This window comes from Capricornis sumatraensis, chromosome 21 (assembly GCF_032405125.1).
Source record: "Capricornis sumatraensis isolate serow.1 chromosome 21, serow.2, whole genome shotgun sequence".
NCBI lineage: Eukaryota > Metazoa > Chordata > Mammalia > Artiodactyla > Bovidae > Capricornis > Capricornis sumatraensis.
This window is the reverse complement of record NC_091089.1, coordinates 35,536,036-35,552,052: the sequence shown is the minus strand read 5'-3', so window position 1 is coordinate 35,552,052 and position 16,017 is coordinate 35,536,036. Positions and strand designations below refer to the sequence as shown.

General features: G+C 42.6%; 1 protein-coding gene across 1 annotated transcript in view; it reads left to right on the top strand.

Moving 5' to 3' along the window:
* LOC138097474 (laminin subunit alpha-3-like) overlaps positions 1-16,017 on the top strand; it is a 173,431-nt gene that overhangs the window by 103,660 nt on the left and 53,754 nt on the right. Inside the window, exons 15-18 of the mRNA XM_068993656.1 lie at positions 159-258; positions 3,811-3,967; positions 13,996-14,073; positions 14,650-14,745. Coding sequence (XP_068849757.1) covers positions 159-258; positions 3,811-3,967; positions 13,996-14,073; positions 14,650-14,745 — 431 coding nt within the window. The remainder of the gene's footprint in view (positions 1-158; positions 259-3,810; positions 3,968-13,995; positions 14,074-14,649; positions 14,746-16,017) is intronic.

The window sequence follows — 16,017 nt, the reverse complement described above, 5'->3', positions numbered from 1 at the left end:
GGATTTTCCTACAAATTTCAAATACCTCCTGGATGTAAGATGCGTCCGGGGAAAGAAGGCAACCCGGGCTTCCTGGTTTCCACTCCTCATAGAGGGAGGGAAGGCCTCCAGCCTGGAGATGCTGTGATGGGTGACCCCAGCCGTTTCCCGACTCTCAGGGTGTCGGTGTGACATCGGTGGAGCCGTCACGCCTGTATGCAGCGGGCCCTCCGGAGTCTGCCAGTGCCGAGAGCACGTCGTGGGGAAGGCCTGCCAGCGGTGAGTCCTCAGGGAGATGCCTTTGTGTTCTGATGTTGTGAAGCCTTTCTCGGCGTCCTGTCTGTGCTGACGGTCCTGGGGAGAGAGAGGCGGTCCCACGGTGAGAGAGCAGGAGATGAAGCTGTGTTGTTATTTGCAGCCTGGACGCTCGTCTGTGAGTCCAGTTAAGAGACTTCCCTGGTGGTCCAGTGGTTACAATTTCGCCTTCCAATAGGGGGTATGGGCTCGATCCCTAGTCAGAGAGCTAAGATCCCACATGCCTTACAGCCAAAAAAACCAAAGCATAAAACAGAAAATTCCGTAAAGACTTTAAGAAAGGTCTACATCAAAGAATAATCTCTTTTTTTAAAAAAGCAGGAGGTATAAAGCTCTAAAATGATGCCACTTGGCAGATCACAGAGTAGCCTCACTGGAAAGTTCCCAGAGGGGCAGAAAGCCAGGTGGGCGAGTCTTGAGCTGGAGGCAGCAGGTGGGTTCTCATGGGTGAACATCCATGTGAACTCCCAACCTGGAGGAGCCTGGCACTTGCACCTTCTGCTGCTTTTTCAGGACCCATGACTGTGGGGCTTGGGTGCTGGGGGGGGTAAGACAGCTTTAGGAATGGGAGGAAGTCCTCCGTCTCATGCAGAAGCAAATCACAATGAATGAAAGGAGCAAGGGAGCCAAGTGGAAACTGAGGTCCCAGAGGGACTATGGTGGGTATGGTGCGTGCAGCCTCTGTCCTGATTGTTTAGCAGTTTCTGTATTTATCTGAAACCATGATCCATCCATAAGTGTCCCTCTGTGGAGGGAGGAAAAGTCTAATTTTTAATATGCCGACTTTGAATCATTTGCTGAAACTCTTGTGACATGCAATGTCTTCTAAATCTCACCTTCACTGTTTCTGCCTTTTCACCAGGTTAATAAAGAGATCTTTAATGTAGTCAAGTGAACCATCTTATTTATTGATAGAATGGAACATGTCTCCTTTTCCTTGATGTTCCCAGCATTTGTGTTCTCAGGTTCAGAGCTGCTCAGCTGTGCTTTCTCCTGGTCTTTCTAAACAAATGGTGGTCATAGGGGTTCATAATAAAATGAGTGTGAAGAAGGGCACATCTGTAGTTTCGTCTTCCAGTAGACCAGCAAGGCTCACGATGGAAGAGAGGAACTTTGTGAATTGGCTCAGAAACATTTTCCACCCATGTTTTGCTTCTTTCCTCCCTCCTGTTGATAAAGTGAGCTTTCCCCCTATTTAACCAGCATGAGTGTTTTCTCCTTCCCGCTATGTAGGTGATTGGCTAACTTGGAAGTTGAAGTAATGCATCAGAATAAATTACCCAAATTTTCCTGAGGCCAAAATACTGACATTACAGTCAATACATATATACATGTGTTGTGTTGTGTTAAGTCGCTTCATTTGTGTCCGACTTTTTCCAACCCCGTGGACTCTAACCCACCAGTCTCCTCTGTCCATGGAATTCTCCAGGCAAGAATACTGGAGTGGGTTGCCATGCCTTCCTCCAGGGAATCTTCTTGATGGACGGATCGAACCCACCTCTCTTATGTCTCCTGCCTTGGCAGGCGGGTCCTTTACCTCTAGTGCCACCTGGGAAGCTCCATATATATACCTATGGGATTTAAATTGTCCTTTGATTTAGTAGTGAATAATACTGAAACAAAAGGTTAGCAAACCAGAAATGTAAATGCCACACCACCTTTCTTCCAGGTTGATAAATATTGCATCTTTTTGCCCTCAGTTCCTCCAAATGTTTGTTTATAATCTGCATTTTTAGTTTTCCCTACAAGTTTAGAAAGCATTCACATTCACTTTGTTTTCTAAAGTTTTTGTGATAATGTAATATGTATTCATTGTAAAATTTTAAGGAGTACCTGAAGGTAGAAAGGCAAAGGGAAGTCTTCATTCTACCACCCAGAGATAACACCTTTTAATATTTTTTTTTGTATTTTTCTGGGCTTTTTCTATGAATAAAAATTAGTATTGAATTTGTTTCATGTAATTTATATCAATATCTTCACATGATATCATGAACATTTTCCATTGTAATTAAGTAGTGTTAAAATATTAATGGTTACATAATATTTTAAAATTTCTTTGATTATTTCATAATTGTACATTTGTATTGTTTCCAAGATTTTCACTATTATAGACATTCTTTTATGTTAATTTTTGACCCTATAAAGTCATTCTTTAGAAAATATTCCCCAAGGTAGAATTACTAGGTCAATGAGAATGAACATTTTCAGGGCTCTTCATAAATTAGCTCCAATGAAACTGTAAGCACTCCTAATTCTACTTGCAGTATAGGAGCAGACCTTTAATTTTCCTTGACTAATTGGTCTTTATGGTTTTAAATCCATCAACACCTATTAGCTTGGGACTGGATTGTCAAAATCCTACCGTTCTGAAGGACTTCAAGTTGTTTGAATATAGAATGTCACAGAAGGTTTAGAAAATTTTGGTTTTGTTTTTTAACTTTTCTCACGTGGCATGTGGAATCTTAGTTCCTCAGTCAGGGGTGGAACCCATATCCCCTGCAATGGAAGTGTGGAGTCTTAACCACTGGGCTACCAGGGAAGTCCCGAGTTAGAGTAATTTTGATCCTTCTCTGTGGTTACCAATATTGGACTCCTGAGTCCATTTATAGGCGTAAAATAAGAGGAGACAAGGCATAGAAAAGTCATTCTAATGATCAAAACATGAATGTGTATGTAGAGAAAATGTATTTAACTTCTAATCTCAGCTTAGGAAAGTATTTGTCATAATGTAATATGTATTCACAGTACAATTTCACTGTTGTGTTCACTATTATATCTATGCTGCTTAGCAACAGTGCTTGGCAAGACATTCAGTTCAGTTCAGTTCAGTTCAGTTCAATTTCTCAGTCGTGTCCGACTCTTTGTGACCCCATGAACCACAGCACGCCAGGCCTCCCTGTCCATCACCAACTCCCGGAGTTTACCCAAACTCATGTCCATTGAGTCAGTGATGCCATCCAACCATCTCATCCTCTGTCGTCCCCTTCTCCTCCAGCCCTCAATCTTTCCCAGCATCAGGGTCTTTTCAAATGAGTCAGCTCTTTGCATCAGGTGGCCAAAGTATTGGAGTTTCAGCTTCAACATCAGTCCTTCCAATGAACACCCAGGACTGATCTCCTTTAGGATAGACTGGTTGGATTTCCTTGCAGAGACATTAATATTTATGTAATCAGTGAATGTGAGTATATAAATGAATGAATTTATGGCAAATAATCCAGTTTGACTTTGCTAAATGGTTGGTAACCATTTAGAACATTTCAGAGGATGCCGTCATTGGATTGTTCTTAATTATTTTCTCTAACTGGAATGAATAGGAGTCGGATATATTTTTTGTGAATGTTTACGTGAAGCAATAGTTTAGAGAAAAAGCAGGGGGCCTCCCTCCCTTGTCCATATTTAATGTGTTCTGTTAATTATGGGGAGTTCTTTTAGTGCCACCTACTGGGATTAAAGGATATTTGGGTTATCAGTGAACCTCACTTCACTATATGCGCATTTACTTTTTGTTTATAAAAGGCCTGAAAACAACTACTATTTTCCGGATTTGCATCACATGAGGTACGAGATTGAAGACGGCACTACACCCAGTGGAAGAGCACTTCGGTTTGGGTTTGATCCCCTGGAATTTCCAGAGTTCAGCTGGAGGGGATACGCTCAGATGACTCCGGTGCAGGTAAGCAGCCAAGGGGACCCGGCTCAGGGCAGAGCTGCCCAGGCGTTTGCCCACAGCTCTCTCAGAGGGTCCCCCAAGAGGTGGGCTCTTCCCAAAACTGACTCCAGAATTCTTGTTCTGCGGAGTATGGATGGGGCTCCGGCTAAGGTTGTATTTTTTATTAAGCATATATATCGACTTCACAGCTTACTGTTACTTTAATTTGGTCACCAAATCAGAAAATGAAGCGATTAAAGATGGTGTTTATCCCTGGAGACTTTTTAAAAAATTGTGTAACTTTTACATTTCAGCATAATAAAAATAATTCTTAAAAGTAACACAGACTATTTTCTAAAAAGTTTATAGCACATACAAAGGTAAGAGAAAAGCCACAAGTGAGAAAGGTTTTCTTCAACACTTAAAAAAAAAAAAATGAAATCGTCAAATAAAATAAACAATGTACAAAATAAGCAATGTTTGAGGAGATAATCCCTTAAAGCAAAGAAATTTTCACAAACCTGCTCCTCTTTATTCTGACTGTATAAATTTAGGTGATGCTAAACATAAATTGTGTCCTATTGTGTGTCTAATATGTTGACTGTCAGCTCCATTCTTCTGATAAGAAGTTTCCCAGGGACTTCCCTGACCGTCCAGTGGCTAAGACACTGCACTTCTGCTGCAGGGGGATCGGGTTCAAGCCCTGGTCGGGGAACTAAGATCCTGCATGCTTTGAGGTGTGGCAAAAAAAAATTTTTTTTTTAATTAAAAAGAAGTTTCCCAAATGAGATTAGGCTCTATTTTAACATGAGAGACCTTTTTCTTTAAAGCCATTTGTGGAGAATAAAAATGAGTTGACAAATAATGCTAATAAAACCTGTTTTGCTGATTTTTGACTAATATTAAAAAAAATTTTTTTAAACTCTGAATTACTATATGAACATAAACTAAGATAAAGGAGGAGTTGTAGTCAGTGCTATTCCGTTTTTCTTTCCATATTTCTCCTTTCCTTCAGTCCTGTCTACTGTATGCATTTCTTTTGGCTTTGCAGTGGAATAATTAAGGAATTTACACATTGCCTGTTTGCCTTTGGAATTTATACAACATTTATAACAACATTTCTGTATAGTCATTGAGTAGTTTTGTTCTTAGGATTTCTCTTTGAGGTTGTTCTCTTTAAGCTGTTGCTTAGTGGAGAAATTGAGAATCAAGAGGCAAGTTGATGATAATTGTAAGTCAGTATGTGTTGCAACCAGGAGTTCGCAAGCCACATCTGAAGTTCCCGTGTGCCGCGACTAAGACCTGGCATAACTAGATAGGTAGATAGACAGATAGATAAAATAACTTAAAAAATCAGACAGCTCTTAGAGAAACAGGGATGGGCTCACAGTTCCCTAGGAGCCCTCATTGATTCTAATGTTGCTACTCGCCTGGCAAAGTCCCCTATCTAGGTTGCCTTTCTGTAATAGTACCTAGCGATCTTAGACACTTCACTGTTTACTGTTTTCCCCCAATATAGCAATTCTTTGGTTCCCTCCTCTTACTCCGTTGTTCAGAAAAAGGCAGTGAATTCCACTGAGTCATAATAGGATGTGAGTGGAGTGACTAAGAGCCCAGTTAAGGTATATACCTCCTCCCAGGTATTTGCAGTTTGAAAGAATAGCTGGTTAACACAAAAGAGTGAATTTCTAATGATGGATTTTTCTGTTAGTATTTTTAGTTAGAGAACTTGGGTGGTGTTGCCTGGAATCAACACTTACTTTACTCTGCCCTTAATACATTCTTGCATTATTATTTTCTAGTGTGGAGTTAACCCTTAAAGATGTGAAAATGAAAGTGTTAATCCCTCACTCGTGCCTGACTCTTTGGGACCTCACAGACTGTAGCTCACCAGGCTCCTCTGTCCATGGGATTCTCCAGGCAAGAATACTGGAGTCGGTAGCCATTTCCTTCTCCAGGGGATCTTCCTGCATTGCAGGCAGATTCTTTACTGTCTGAGCCACCAGAGAAGCCCTAGAATCAACCCTTAAAGATGAATTCTATCAAATTGTGAGGGCCATGAAGATCCTCAGGGTGGGTTTGCTGCCACCCCTTCTCCCAGAGCAAGGGATTCTACTTAGCACCAGTCTTTACTGTCATCGATGTCTCACTCAACAAAAATCCCCTTTATTTCAACCAAAGGAGCTGAAGGAAAGGCCTAAAGAACTACTGATTTAGAAGTTTCCATGTTTCATGAACTTTCCTTGGGATGCAGGTAGATCTGGACATGTGGTCTTTGGTTCAGAATTGAAGTAGTCTAGACTCTCCTTCAAGGTCATGGGCATAGCAACACTTACACAGCATTGTATGAGGACCAGGGACCTGGGGACCAGCAGAACTCCCTGTCCCCAGCCGAGAGCCCATGTTTTTCTCCGATAGGGATTGAGATAAATTCCATATTATTTAGCAGGTGTATTTTAGTTAGCTCCAGATCTCATCCTCTCCTTGGGCTTCCTTGCTGGCTCAGCTTGGTACAGAATCTCTCTGCAGTTCAGGGGATCCGGGTTTGATCCCTGAGTCTGGAAGATCCCCTGGAGAAGGGGGTGGCTACCCAGTTCAGTATTCATGCCTGGAACATCCCATGGACAGAGGAGCCTGGTGGGCTATAGTCCATAGGCTCACAAAGAGTCAGACACGACTGAACAACTAACACTTTTTCACAGCCTCTCTTTAGCCTCTACTGGTTTCTGTGACTGTTTCAAGTGTTATGTATGTGAAGTAGACCCTGGAGTTGTCTCTCCTGATGGGGCTGGTGGTGTTCTCTAACATACTTTCTTTTCCTTCTCCTCTGTCTTTTTATTTCTCCCAGCCAGTGGTGGTTGCCCCGTCACTGTGGCTTTTCCTAAACTAATTCATCTAACCTTCCGCTCTGTATGCCTGATTGCTAAAAGGTCAAAAGAGGAGCTTGGTTGCTGAGGGGAGTGTGTTTTCACTGTGACTTTAATTGTAAGTGATTTTAATTGATTGGCTGACTTGCCTGTTTTCATCTTTCACAGAGTTAGTCACTTGGTGCTTGTTGAGTGGGTGTGCATGTGGTGTTATTTGAGTGTGTGTGTATGTGTTTGAGTGTGTGTGTGTGTGGGTGTGTGGGTGTGTATAGTGAAGCCCAGTAGTGAAACTTTTGAATAAAGTCACTGTCTGGCTAACATTTCTTTTAACCAGTTGTCTCTTCTATACTTTATGGGTTTTTGGTATTTTTCAGAATGAAGTAAGAATCATGTTAAATGTGGGGAAGTCAAGTCTCTCCTTGTTTCATGTTGTTCTAAGATATATGAACCCTGGAACTGAAGCAGTATCTGGTCGTATAACTATTTATCCATCCTGGGCTAAGGCAGGTGAGTAAATTTTCAAGCCGCTTTTCGCATTTTCTCCAATTTTCGCAAAGTTGATCTCTTCAGAAATGTGAAGACTGCAATGATTGGGACACTTATGCTCTGTCCTTTGTACCTTTTCTGTGTCTAAACGCATGTTTAAGTTGTGCTGTTAAATTTGTTATTAACTGTCATTTAAAAAATCAGTATAACAGTCTGTGTACCCTGGCTGAACCCCATGGGTTATCACATCACCACAGGGTGAAGCTAGTTTATAGCTCGTTCAGGTAAATTGGGTGTCACTTTGCAGAATTACTTGAGAGGCCTTGGCCTCCTGCCCTAAATTCTCCCACTGTTTCAGGCAAACCAAGTAATTCAAGGAGAAAGGGGTGAGGATAGGAGTTTTTAAGACGAATGTGGTAGGGACTTCCCTGGAGGTCCAGTGGTTAAAACTGCACTTCCACTGTAGAGGACAGGGGTTCAATCCCTGGTCAGGGAACTAAGATCCCACACATGGTATGGCATGGCCAAAATATAAATAAATAAATAAAATGCTTTAAAAAGGATGAATGTGGCAAAGCCTGAAGCCCAAGAGGGCTGCAGAAAGGAGCATGCCAATCTCATTTAGGGGTGAGAGATTCCTGAGGACAGAGGAGGGACACAGTCAGAGGGCAGGCCTCACCACAGTCAGAGATGAGGCCTGAACATGTGTTCTGCAGGGGTGAGGGCTTCTCTTGGTCCTGGAAACAGATTCCAGGAATATACTAGTATGAATTCCACAGGGACACAAAATGGCACCAGTGGAAATCTAATTTAGGATGGAAATTTAAGCGTCTTCATTGAGTATCCATGACAGATTGGGACTTGGGGTAAGAAGTGATGTTACTGTGTTGTGTCAGTCAAGCTTGTAAGGCTGGAGGTGGATTTGTTGTTGTTTAGTTGCTAAGTCATGTCCGACTCTTTGCGACCCCATAGACTCTAGCGCATCAGTCTCCTCTGTCCATGAAATTCTCCAGAATACTGGGGTGGGTTGCCATTTCCTTCTCCAGGGGATCTTCTCCACCCAGGGATGGAACCCGTGTTTCCTCCACTGGCAGGCAGTTGTTTACCACTGAGCCACCAGGGAAGCCCAGAGGTTGATTCAGAGTAACTAATAGGATGAATTGGCAAGCTTTATTATTTCAAGAATACTCCAGCATCCATTTCCTCACATGATGAGAATTTTGAGAACTGAAGAGGGCTGAGGAGGAAACAGCTGAGAGGTGTAGTAAATTTTCTAAGCACACAGCTAATCTCTGTGGACAAGTCCCAGTCTTCAGACCCCAAACTCTTATGGACCCACTACCTTCCCAGTGACAGCGTCATCCCCAGTGACAGCGTCATCAGCAGTTTGTCCTCCGTTGACTCAAACAGTTAGAATCCGCTGTGGCTTGTTTTCTTGTGCTTTGGAACACCTTTCCTAAGCCCCCACGTCTGAGTCAGGAGCCCAGTTGTATATTCCTTAGTGACCTGCTTCCCAGGTGGCGCTAGTGGTAAAGAACCCACCTGCCAGTGCAGGAGACTTAAGAGACACAGGTTTGATTCTTGGCTCAGGAACATCCCCCTAGAGGAGGGCATGGCAACCCACTCCATTATTCTGGCCTGGAGAATCCCATGGACAGAAGAGCCTGGTGGGCTACAGTCCATTGGATCACAGAAAGTCAGACATGACTGAGCAGTTGAGCACACATCAATAGAAATTTAAAAAATTCAATTATGTATAAAGAAAAGGAAAAAAAAGTTTAATATCTATGTAATATATTGAATACTTACTATGTGCAACAAACTTTTCTAAGCAGTTTGCATGTCTTCATATATTTAATAAATTTTAAAATGACTGACAATCACAGCATAGATAGCCACTGCTAATATCTTATCAATACGTTGCTAGTCTGTTTTATAAATAGGCATATACATTCATGCTGTTGTTGAAGATAAGATCAGTAAATCTGATCAGTTCATATGATCAGTGAAGCATCTGAAAGTTTCTTAGATGTAAACTGAATGTTTTAAGTTGAATATCAGAACACTGACTGCTCAAAAGATGCCCTAAGCAATTCTTTTCATTTCTGATAGGTGCTGCTCAAAGCAAAGAGATCATATTCCAGCCGAGTAAGGAGCCAGCCTTTGTCACCGTACCTGGAAATGGTTTTGCAGACCCGTTTTCAATTGTACCAGGGACATGGATTGCTTGCATTAAAGTGGAGGGAGTCCTGCTGGTAAGAGGGGGTTCTGAGTGGTGATTCTTCTGCTCTTAGAGATGGTCCATCCATAGTGACCATGGTGAGCAGAAGACAGAAGAATCATAGCTGATTCCCTTTCAGATATATGAACCTGTGGTGACATTTGTCCTTACATGGTATAACAACATACATTGTTTGGCCGCTAAGTCCTATCTGACTCTTTTGTGATTCCATGGACTGCAGCCCGCCAGGCTCCTCTGTCCATGGGATTTGGCAGGCAAGAGTACTGGAGTGGGTGGCCAGTCCTTTCTCCAGTGGATTTTCCCAACCCAGGGGTTGAGCCTGCATCTCCTGCATTGGCAGGTCGTTCTTTACCACTGAGACACCAGGGAAGCCCAGGCATAATAATATGGGAAACAAAATAGATTTTTTAGGCTTCCAGCCAGTCTCTTACAGGCCAAAAAAAAAAATTTTTTTTGAACTCATGAAATTTTAACATCAATATAAATGCAAAACCTTGATGAGCCTATGTCCCAGCCTTTCAAAAATTTCTTTGGGATTTTTCATCATGAATGAGAAGGGTGATAAAAAAGATAACCTCTCTGGGAATCATGCAGAATGAATCAGAAGGAGCTAGAGGAAGAGAAGATGCTAAAATCAGTGCAGTTCTTGGTGGTGAAAAGAGAAGGGAGAGACAAAGAGCCAGTGCCTCTCTGTGACAGGCTTCCTGTGTCTTTCTGCCTTGATTGTGGTAATAGCATCACCAGATTGCCTTGGACAAAAAACTCTTTACCAGGGGAAGGGCCGCATCCTTGCACTTTAATAGAACTGCCAGAGAGCCCAGGGATGAAGCCTGCCTTCTCAGAGAGGCCAGGGATGAAGCCTGCCTTCTCAGAGAGGCCAGGGATGAAGCCTGCCTTCTCAGAGAGGCCAGGGATGAAGCCTGCCTTCTCAGATCTCTGCTTTGATGTCCGCTTTTGCTTATAGCAAGGTCTTTTCAAAACAGTCTTTGGTAGTTCTTGGTTTCATGTGCTCAGAGTGGAAAACATAAAGCTTTTCCATCTGGCTCAACCCTTGATTGGCTAAATGAGCAGATCTCAGGCGAGTTCTTCAACCCCACACCTGCCCCATACAGTAGGAACCATGCTTATCCATATGGTCCTTTCCAAATCTAGGATCCTATCAACAGAATGTGAAGGTTTAAGCTGTCCCTGCCTTTCTTGTGCTTCTTAGTAGAAAGCTTTGTTGCTTTACTAAAGTTTAAGGATGTTTCACAGATGTAGAAATGAGGAGGAATATTCCATTGAGGCCAGTAATGGAGACAAAGTTGGACTAATGGAAAGAAGAAGTTCATGCTAAAAATTACTACATAGGCATGGAAAATTCTTCATGACGTTTAGCCACTGCAATTGTGTCATAATTCATATGTTATTGTTGTTCAGTTGCTAAGTCATGTCTGACTCAAAAATTCATGTGTATGCTTTCATATTATGATCTCATTTTCTCTAGAAATATTTTATTGAGCACGCATTATCAGACTTCACTGTTTTAGACTCTATGGGACCATAAAGTAATGGGGAAATACAGCCCCTACCAAAGGAAGCTTATTAATAGAGTGATAACCATTTAAAAATTAGTATTGGAGAAATGCAAATCACAGCTATAATGAGGTATCACCTCACACAGGTCAGTATGGCCATCATTAAAAATTTTACAAATAATAATTGATGGAGAGAGTGTGGAGAAAAGGGAACCCTCCTACACTGTTGGTGGGAATGTAAATTGGTGCAAATACTATGTAAAACAGTATGGAGAGTCCTTAAAAAGCTAAAAATAGAGTTGCTGTGAAAGTGAAAATCGCTCAGTCATGTTTGACTCCTTGCAACCCCTTGGACTATATATACAGTCCATGGAATTCTCCAGGTCAGAACACTGGAGTGGGTAGCCTTTCCCTTCTCCCGGGGATCTTCCCAACCCAGGGACTGAACCCAGGTCTCCTGCATTGCGGGCAGATTCTTTACCACCTGAGACATCAGGGAAGCCATAGGATCCAACAGTTTCACTCCTGGGCCTGTATCCAGAGAAAACTCTAATTTGAAAAGATAGATGCTTACTTCACTCTGTATAATAGGCTCCAGTTTCATCCACCTCATTAGAACTGATTCAAATATATTCTTTTTAATGGCTGAGTAATACTCCATTGTGTATATGTACCACAGCTTTCTTATCTATTCATCTAGTAAGCCAGAAAGAAAAACACCAATACAGTATACTAACTCATACATATGGAATTTAGAAAGATGGTAATGATAACCCTGTATGCGAGACAACAAAAGAGACACAGATGTATAGAACAGTCTTTTGGACTCTGTGGGAGAGGGAGAGGGTGGGATGATTTGGGAGAATGGCATTGAAACTCGCCAGTCCAGGTTCGATGCAGGATACAGGATGCTTGGGGCTGGTGCACTGGGATGACCCAGAGGGATGGTATGGGGAGGCAGGTGGGAGGGGGGTTCAGGATGGGAAACATGTGTATACCTGTGGTAGATTCATGTTGATGTATGGCAAAACCAATACAAAACTGTAAAGTAATTAGCCTCCAATTAAAAATAAATAAATTTAAATTTAAAAATTTTTTTAAAAATTAAAAAAGAAAAGATACATGCACCCAAAGCTTTATAACAGCATTATTTACAATAGCCAGCACATGGAAGGAACCTAAATGTCCATCGAGCGATACATAGATAAGGAAGATGTGCTGTATATATACCCAATGGGATATTGTTGCTGCTGCTAAGTCGCTTCAGTTGTGTCCAACTCTGTGCAACCCCATAGAGGGCAGCCCACCAGGCTCCCCTGTCCCTAGGATTCTCCAGGCAAGAATACTGGAGTAGGTTGCCATTTCCTTCTCCAATGCATGCATGCATGCTAAGTTGCTTCAGTCGTTTCCAACTCTGTGTAACCCTATGAACAGCAGCCCACCAGTCTCCCCTGTCCACAGGATTCTCTAGGCAAGAATACTGGGGTTGCCATTTCCTTCACCACAATGGGAATCTACTCAGCCATGAAAAGAATGAAATAATGCCATTTGCAGCAACGTGGATGGACCTAGAGATTATCATACTATGTGAAGTAAGTCAGAAAGAGAAAGACAAGTACCGTATGGTATCACCTATATGTGAAATTTAAAATATGATACATATAAACTTATTTACAAAACAAAGACAGACTCACAGACTTTGAAAACAAACTTATGGTCACCGGAAGGGAAAGGGAGGAGGCGGGGGAATAAATTAGGAGTTTAAGATTAGCAGATACAAGCTACAGTGTATAAAATAGATAATAAGGTCCTATTGTATAGCATAGGGAACTATATCCTATAATAAATCGTAATAGAAAATACATGTATATAACTGAATCACTTTGCTACATTCCAGAAATTAACACAACATTGTAAATCAACTATACTTCAATCAAAACTTTTTAAAAATTACATTAAAACTCACTCAGGTATTAAGACTACTGAGCCCCTAATTTTTCTCTCCCACACATTCTCCTCTTCTCTGTTATAGACAAATTGAGGGCTGTGAAGGGAGAAAAGCTTTGTGGCCAGTATTCAAGTCTCTCACCATTGTGACAAACATTCCCCCTCCTTCCCTGGGCAGATAGGCAGGGATGCTAGGATGGCAGAAGTCCAGCCCCTGCCCTTTTCTGAAGAGCTGCCTCTCTGAATCCCTGCTGTGGGCCCACTTGGCACCCTCAGTGGAACATGTTCTTCCTCTCTCGTCCCACAGGCAGTGGGCCAGGTTCAGGCTATGATTCACCAGGATCATAAAACATTACTTTTTACACGAAGCCAGGAGAGCGTTGCTCTGCTGGAGGAGTAAAAAGCCAGAATACATTATCTACAACTCTGGATCCTATAGGGATGAAGGCAACCAGCATGTCAAAAGAACATCTTTTCAATGGACAGTTTATTATTATCTTTGGTTCTGAGTTTATTAACAACCCAGAAGAACCGGTAAAGCTTCCCTGAACTTTGAAAATAAAAATGTTTGCTTGAAACGCTTATCTCTGATGCTTAAGAAGTGAAAGTGTTAGTCACTCAGTTTTGTCTGGCTCTTTGTGACCCCATGGACTATAGCCCGCCAGGCTCCTCTGTCCATGGAATTCTCCAGACATGAATACTGAAGTGGTTAGCCATTCCTTTCTCCAAGGGATCTTCTCGACCCAGGGATTGAACCTGGGTCTCCCACATTGCAGGCAGATTCTTTACCATCTGAGCCACCATAGGTTGCTTGGTGTGTTCTGATGAGTCAGGGGGCAGAAATAAAAAGCAGTTGATGATATGGAGAATTTAACTAGAGTGCTTCGCCTGGTTATTATTCATTTAGCTAGTGTGTGCAGCTATTTTATCATTAACACTAACCTGGGGCTACCCTCCTAACGAGTATTCATTGTTTTGGTCTTTATCTCCTAGGACTACCTGGTGCTGCTCCCCAGGGATTACTATGAGGCCCCCTCGCTGCAGCTGCCGGTCACGGAGCCGTGTGCCAATGTGGGCCATCCCCAAGAGAAGTTAGTATGGGCAGCAGGTGCATCATCGGGTCCTCTAACTCAGGAGCCTTGGGTTCAAGGATTCTCAATAGCCCTCAGGATCATGACTGCACAGGATGCTCTGGTTAATGACTTAACTGTGGCTTTTCTTTGTAGCAGTGACGGTGTTTCATGCAAGAGTCACAAACCACTTTGTGACTAGGGCTTCAGAGTGACTCTCACTCTCTTACATGAGGAAGTGGCGATGCGTGCCTAAGGAACACGCTCAGGGCCGTGCATCTAGTGAGGGGAAGAGCGTACAATGAATGTGCGTTTGTGGATCACTGCTTCTCCCGTTCCTCAGGCAGATGAAAATGTATCGCCCAGTTCCTGTAGTAAGCACTTAGTAAGAGTTTGCTGAAGAGTGATGGGTGAATGAATGAATGCACGGGATGGATAGGAGTCCTGGGGATGAACTCTGATCCTCTGTGTTATGTTCTCAGTTGTAACTGTTGTGTTTTGTTGTTGTTGTTGTTGAAGTTGTTTGCTTTACCAGCATTTGCCAGTAACCCGATTCCCTTGTGCCCTGGCTTGCGAGGCCAGACACTTCCTGCTTGATGGGGAGCCGAGACCCTTGGCAGTGAGGCAGCCCACCCCCGCGCACCCAGTCATGGCGGACCTCAGTGGAAGAGAGGTGAGGCAGCCTTGTTTTGTTTTTCTATCAGATATTTTACCACCTCCCTGTCCTTCTGCTGAAAACCCTTGGCCACAATGGTATCTCATATTCAGGTAAATCTGGAAGACCTCCCCAGAGATGTTAATTAAAGGTGTGCTGAGTTCTCTGGTTCAGGCTGGAGCTGGGCAGTCCACCACGCTGAGCCGTGGGAAGGCTCGTCTTCCATCACTTTCTGTACATGGCGGGCAACGTGAGCAACCTCAGAATCTTTTCCTTTTGATTCTCTGGATTTACAAGGGGGCATCCTGTTCACCCTGATTCGGGGCACGATCTCTCTACAAAGCCTTCAGAAATCACACAGCTTACCCTAAAAGGATGCAACGCTCACTGACTGCTCATCCCCTTGGGCTAGACAATTTGCAGCAGCTGAATTCCTTGAGCTTAGATTCTGGAACTGCTACACCCAAAGGCACCTCCTTCCTGGCTCAGAGGACAGGTTTCTACAGGTCTTGGCATTGCTTTTCTTCCAGGAGTTCTTTGAGCCTCAAAATAATTTAAGACTGTACAGTTTTAAGATTTGAGTTAGAAGTACTGTGTATCAACAATAAGAACTCATTATTCAGAATGAAGACGCACACACACAAGCAAAACCTTTCTCTACAGTATTTCCATTCCTTACTTTTTGCAGTGTTCTCTGTTTTGTACCCTTGAGGGAAACGTTCATCTGGGGGATTAAACCCATGAAATGAAAATATATGCAGTATTCTCACTCACCATTTTGATGTGTATCTTTTTGTAAACTACATTCCTAACATTTTCAAGGTAGAAGTTGTAGGAGTTTGATGGTGTTTCTTAAGTTTAGTCTTTGTTTTATTTGAGTTTTTATTTTACAACTATTATTTTTACCAAAAAAAGTATGTTGTTCAGTCACTCCGTCGTGTCCAACTCTTTGTGACCCCATGGACTGAAGCATGCCAGGCTTCCCTGTCCCCCACTCTCTCCTGGAGTTTGCCCAAGTTCATTTCCATTGAGTCGGTGATGCTATCTAACCATCTCATCCTCTGCTGCCCTCTTCTCCTTTCTACTTGTTATAATAAGAAAAACAATATGCATGAATATATATGGAATCTATAAAAATGGTACCGACGATCATATTTGCAAAACAGAAATAGACACACAGACATGGAGAACAATCTTATGGACACCAAGAGGGGAAAGGGGGTTGGGGACGAGATGAATTGGGTGATTAGGATTGACATAATCACTTCCCCAGTCACTCAGCAGTAAAGA